A 6,469-nucleotide genomic window follows, 5' to 3' on the forward strand; every position below is an offset into this window, starting at 1 on the left:
CCACTCTATCTTAAGTCCTATACCTAATTGAACTATTCTGTACCTAATTGAAATATTTTCTGAGACTCTACCTATATATCTACAGGAAAATCATTGGCTGCACTCCCCCAACATCAAATTCCCTTGTGGTACACATTGGACATTCCCATTTTTGTCCATCACCCACCACGTGCACCCAGGTCCCTGGGCAAAGACAGTACCCCGGAGAGGTTTGCCCTTTCCAGATGCTGGAAGGACCCAAACCGTCTTTCCCAACACGCTCTTTATGTGTATTACAGGAACCTTATCTCCCTCCACGGTACGTAGGGAGCTGGATTGGTTAGGACCATTACGATTACTAGATCCTCGAGTGTTGACCAACCAGGTGGCTTCTGCTAAATGGTTCTCCCAATTTTTATATGTTCCGCCACCCATTGCTTTTAACATAGTTTTCAACAACCCATTGAATCGTTCAATCTTACCAGAAGCTGGTGCATGATAGGGAATATGGTAAATCCACTCAATGCCATGATTTTTAGCCCAAGTGGTTACAAGGGAATTTTTAAAATGGGTCCCATTATCTGATTCAATTCTTTCTGGAGTGCCATGCCGCCACAGGATTTGCTTTTCCAACCCTAATATGGTGTTTCGGGCGGTAGCATGGGGTACTGCGTATGTTTCGAGCCACCCAGTGGTTGCCTCCACCATGGTGAGTACATAACGCTTACCATTGCGAGATCGTGGCAAGGTGATATAATCAACCTGCCATGCCTCTCCATATTTATACTTTTGCCATCGCCCTTCCCCCCAAATAGGTTTCATCCTCTTGGCTTGTTTAATTATGGCGCATGTTTCACAATCATGAATTACTTGAGAAATAGCATCCATAGTTAAGTCCACCCCTCGGTCTCTGGCCCACTTATATGTTGCATCCCTTCCTTGATGACCTGAAGTCTCGTGGGCCCACCGAGCTAGGAATAATTCACCCTTGTTCTGCCAGTCCAAGTCTATTTGAGCCACCTCAATTTTGGCAGCTCGATCAACCTGATGGTTATTTTTATGTTCTTCAGTAGCCTTGCTTTTAGGTACATGAGCATCTACATGGCGCACCTTTACAGCAATGTTCCTTATTCGGGCAGCAATGTCTTTCCACAGTTCAGCAGCCCAAACAGGTTTACCCTTTCGTTGCCAATTATCATTTTCCCACTGTTGCAACCACCCCCATAAGGCATTTGCCACCATCCATGAATCAGTATAAAGATGAAGCATTGGCCACCTCTCCCGTTCAGCCACATCTAAAGCCAGCTGAACAGCCTTTACCTCTGCAAATTGACTTGATTCTCCTTTACCTTCAGTGGCCTCTGCAACTTGTCGTGTGGGGCTCCATACAGCAGCTTTCCATCTGCGATGCTTCCCTACAATACGACATGATCCGTCTGTGAATAGGGCAAATTTCTTTTCGTTTTCTGGTAGCTCATTGTATGGTGGTGCCTCTTTAGCACGTGATACCTCTTCTGTAGGTGGTTTTTCAATTTTTTTACTCTCAGGCCAGTCCATGATCACTTCTAGAATTCCAGGACGGCTGAGTTTTCCCATTCGAGCTCGTTGAGTAATTAATGAAATCCACTTACTCCAAGTGGCATCAGTAGCATGATGGGTGGAGGGAACCTGTCCTTTAAACATCCAGTTTATTACTGGCAAGCGAGGTGCTAGAAGAAGCTGAACCTCTGTCCCAACTACTTCAGAAGCAGCCCGAACCCCCTCATACACGGCTAAGATCTCCTTCTCAGTTGGAGTGTAGCGCTCCTCAGACCCTTTATATGCTCGACTCCAAAATCCTAGGGGTCGGCCTCGGGTCTCTCCTGAGGCTCTTTGCCACAAACTCCAGGTGGGACCTTTCTCTCCAGCAGCAGTGTAGAGGATGTTCTTCACATCCTGTCCCGTCCGTACTGGCCCCAAGGCCACGGCACGGGCTATTTCTTGTTTTATCTGCTCAAAAGCCTGCTGCTGCTCAGGACCCCATGAGAAATTATTCTTCTTCCGTGTTACCTGATAGAGAGGGCTCACTATGTGGCTGTAGTTTGGGACATGCATTCTCCAAAAGCCCACTACTCCCAGAAAAGATTGGGTCTCTGTTTTATTTGTGGGCGGAGACATAGCAGTGATTTTGTCAATCACATCTGCTGGGATGTGACGACGTCCATCTTGCCATTTTATGCCTAAGAACTGGATTTCCTGGGCAGGCCCCTTCACCTTGCTGCTCTTAATGGCAAAACCAGCTTGCAAAAGAATTTGGATTATCTGTTTCCCTTTCTTGGAAACCTCTGCTGCTGTATGGCCCCACACCACAATGTCATCAATATACTGCAAGTGCTCAGGAGCATTACCCTGTTCCAAAACAGCTTGGATCAATCCATGGCAAATTGTTGGGCTGTGCTTCCACCCCTGGGGTAAACGGTTCCAGGTATACTGAATACCTCTCCAGGTAAAAGCAAACTGTGGCCTACATTTTGCAGCCAATGGGATGGAAAAGAAGGCATTAGCAATATCAATGGTGGCATACCACCTAGCTTCTTTTGACTCCAATTCATACTGGAGTTCTAGCATGTCTGGTACAGCAGCACTTAATGGAGGTGTAACTTCATTCAGGCCACGGTAATCTACCGTCAGCCTCCATTCCCCACTGGTTTTACGCACTGGCCATATGGGGCTGTTAAAAGGCGAGTGCGTTTTGCTAATCACTCCCTGATTTTCTAATTGGCGAATTAGCTTTTGAATGGGGAGCAATGAGTCCCTATTGGTGCGGTACTGCCGTCTGTGAACCACTTTGGTGGCAATTGGTACCTCTTGGTCTTTTACCTGGAGCAACCCCACAGCAGAAGGATCATCTGACAGACCAGGTAAAGTTGACAGCTGCTTAACACCATTTGTGTTTACAGCAGCTATCCCAAAGGCCCATCGATACCCCTTGGGATCCTTGAAATATCCCATCCTAAGGTAATCGATTCCCAGTATACATGGAGCCTCTGGACCAGTCACAATAGGGTGCATTCGCCAGTTTTTACCAGTGAGGCTTATTTCGGCCTCCAACATAGTCAATTCTTGGGAACCCCCAGTCACTCCATGGATATAAATTGGTTGTGTCCCTTGGTGACTTGAGGGCATTAGGGTGCATTGTGCACCAGTGTCCACCAAGGCTTTATATTTCTGTGGTTGAGATGTGCCAGGCCACTTAATCCACACAGTCCAGTATACTCTGTTGTCCCTTTCCCCCCCCTGGCTGGGGGCAGGGCCCCTCTATTGTTTACCTCGTTGACTCGCAGCGACTGGAACTTTCCCCCGTTTGGAAGAGTTCACCTTGGTGGTTGTTTTGGATTGTAATTCTTTCACTCGTGCCTGAAGTGCAGAAGTGGATGAGTTATACCACTTCTTTATATCCTCCCCATGATTACTCAAGAAATACAACAAAGCAAAACGTATGGTCTTATCATTGTCGTTTGCTTGAATACGAGGTGTCTTATCGTTGTCATTTGCTTGAATACGAGGACGTCTCTTTTTTATGGTTGAGATTTTCGATGATACAGGTTGAGAGGAACTCATGTTGTTTAGCTCTCTCAATAGGCGATCGTGGAAATCCTGGTTTCCATCATCTGGTACCACCGTGGATTCATCTACATCAGGCACATTAGCCAATTTGTCAATAATATCACTTTGTGTTTCCTCCACTTTGTCTAACCTTTCTACTATTTTTTTTCCCATTTGGACAATGGCTGAAGTATAAAGCTTAACTTCTGTAGCGCTTATAAATAACTCAAGCTCCTGAAGTCTGCTAATTAGCTCATTTACAAGGGGCTTTCTTTCCCCTTTGCCATATACCAATGCAAGTGCACTGGCATGCTTTTCTGGAGCTGCCTTTGTAAAGTCACGCCACATTTGTCGTGGAACGTGGACTGCTTCAGGATCATGTAATTGGTTTGGATTGTTACGATTGAACTGGGGGCTGTAGAGCATTTCCACCAGAGCCCTTTCTCTCAAAAATTGGATACCTTTCTCCATATCAGTCCATTTCTTTTTCTCAGGCTCCAAGTCCCGTTTAAAGGGGAATCTATCTCTTACCGCTATCAACATCCGCTTCCAGAGGGTGTAGGACTGATTTTGGCATGTGCCTATACCTCTGTCCACACGTGAGTCCCTGGAAATGCTACCCAGTTGGCGAGCTTCACTGCCATCGAGCCACGCACTGTTGGCACCATTGTCCCAGCAGCGAAGTAACCAAGTGACCATATTTTCTTTTGGCTGACGTGTGAAATCCTTTCTCAGATCTCGAATTTCACTCAGTTTAAAAGATCGATCAATAATGGTCGTAATACTTTGCTCACCTTTTGCTCTATCAGGAGTCCCAGGTGTTAATGTTGGCAGCTGTGTTGATGAGGCTGCCCCATCTATAAGTTTGGACTCGAGAAATTCTCGTAAAGAAAATCTAGCTTTTGGCTCCTCGTCTAACTCTGACCCTGACTCTGACGCTTGTGTTATTTCCTCCAGGCGACCTTCCTCCTTTTTCCTCTCTCCTAACTTTCTCTCTCCTAACTTCCTCTGCTCCTCTGACTTCTTCTCCTCCTCGAACATCTTCTTATACTGCTCTAACAACCACTGCTCCGCCGACTTCCTCTGGTCTTCTGACTCCTCCTGCTCTCCTGAGTCCCCCTGACCTCCTGAGTCCCCCTGCTCTCCTGAGTCCCCCTGACCTCCTGAGTCCCCCTGCTCTCCTGAGTCCCCCTGCTCTCCTGAGTCCTGCTCTCCTAACTCCCTCCGCTCTTCTAACTCCTTCTGCATTTTCTCTATCTGAGTTGAAACTCGTTTTGTTTTTCGCCCTCTTACAGGGGCAACCAACATTGTATCTGGTGCCCCCGGTGGTTGGTTAAGTTGGAGTACATACGGTTCAGACTTGAGGGTGTCGCATTCTGCCCTGAGGACGTTATAACTAGACTGGAGGGCGTCGTGCTCAGACTGGAGAGCGTTGTGCCTACACAGGAGGGCGCTGCGCGCTGCCCGGAGATTGTCGTACCCGGACTGGAGGTCTTTGTGTTTGGACTGGAGAGTGTCATACTTGGACCGGAGGGCGCTGTGCTCGGACTGGAGAGTGTCGTGCTCGGACCGGAGGGCATCGCGCTCAGTCTGGAGAGTGTCATGCTCGGACCGGAGGGCGCCGTGCTCGGACTGGAGAGCATCGTGCTCGGACCGGAGGGCGCCGTGCTCGGACTGGAGAGCGTCGTGCTCGGACCGGAGGGCATCGCGCTCAGTCTGGAGAGTGTCATGCTCGGACCGGAGGGCGCTGTACTCGGACTGGAGAGTGTCGTGCTCGGACCGGAGGGCGCCGTGCTCGGACTGAAGAGTGTTGTGCTCGGTCTGGAGGGCATTGTGCTCAGTCTGAAGAGCGTTATGCTCGGACTGGAGGGCATTATGCACAGACTGAAGAGTGTTGTGCTCGGACTGGAGGGTGTCGCAGTTGGATTGGAAGGCATCATGCTTGGCCTGGAGGGTGCCGCACTCAGACTGGACGGCGTCATACTTGGACTGGAGAGTGTTGTGCTCGGTCTGGAGGGCATTGTGCTCGGTCCGGAGGGCATCGCGCTCAGTCTGGAGAGTGTTGTACTCGGACCGGAGGGCGCTGTGCTCGGACTGGAGAGTGTTGAGTTGGGATTGCAGGGAGCTTTTCTCATCCCAAAGTTTTGCTGCGTCAGCTCTAAGATTCTCTTTCTCGTACCAGATTGAGTCTCGTTGGTACAGGAGATCTTTTCTCTCAGCTTCAAAAGCTTTTTCTCTCTCTACCTTCTCAGTCCAAAGTTTTTCTGCCTCAGCTCTAAGACTCTCTTTCTCGTACCAGATTGAGTCTCGTTGGTACAGGAGATCTTTTCTCTCAGCTTCAAAAGCTTTTTCTCTCTCTACCTTCTCAGTCCAAAGTTTTTCTGCCTCAGCTCTAAGACTCTCCTTCTCAGCCCTGAGACTCTCTCTCTCAGCTTCAAAAACTTCCCTCTCAGGAATGGTATTGACTAAGGCCCAATAAGCATTAGCTAGGCCCAAAATCATTTGTGCCTCCTGAGATCTGCCTGAGCCACAACATTCCTGCTTCAAATATGCAATCAAACTCTCAGGATTCTTCAAGTGTTCAGGAGTGAAGCTCCATAACACTGAAGATGTCTGTCCTTTGAGAATCTCTTCAATTCCCTGCCACTCAGTATTCTCTGGTTCTAGGGAAGACTTCCTCCGGATGTTATAAATCCAGATACTGAGTGAGATTATTACAATAATCAACAATAAGATCAGGGAGATTAAGAGTGTGGCCCACTGATCATTCAAGAACTGCATAAAGGATTCATAGAAAGAAAGAGGAGCACGCTTAAAAATCACCATTTCTGTATAATTAGTTGCATTAGTTGCTCCCTCTGGAGCTGTATACAGATACGAAGTGAGCATTGCTAACCATGCTTTC

At 48.0% G+C, this 6,469-nt stretch overlaps 1 protein-coding gene across 1 annotated transcript; it reads right to left on the minus strand.

The window, feature by feature from the left end:
* Positions 1–428: 428 nt before the first annotated feature.
* LOC146757489 (uncharacterized) lies at positions 429–6,066 on the minus strand. Its single transcript, XM_085520671.1, has 2 exons — positions 4,725–6,066; positions 429–4,688 (listed from the first exon to the last, which is right to left on the minus strand). Exons 1-2 carry the CDS (start codon positions 6,064–6,066, stop codon positions 3,277–3,279), a joined length of 2,754 nt encoding a protein of 917 aa, XP_085376797.1. The 3' UTR covers positions 429–3,276.
* Positions 6,067–6,469: the final 403 nt, after the last annotated feature.

The sequence above is a fragment of the Coturnix japonica genome, chromosome 20 (assembly GCF_054131305.1).
Source record: "Coturnix japonica strain WE chromosome 20, WE-NBRP24, whole genome shotgun sequence".
Taxonomy (NCBI): Eukaryota; Metazoa; Chordata; class Aves; order Galliformes; family Phasianidae; genus Coturnix; species Coturnix japonica.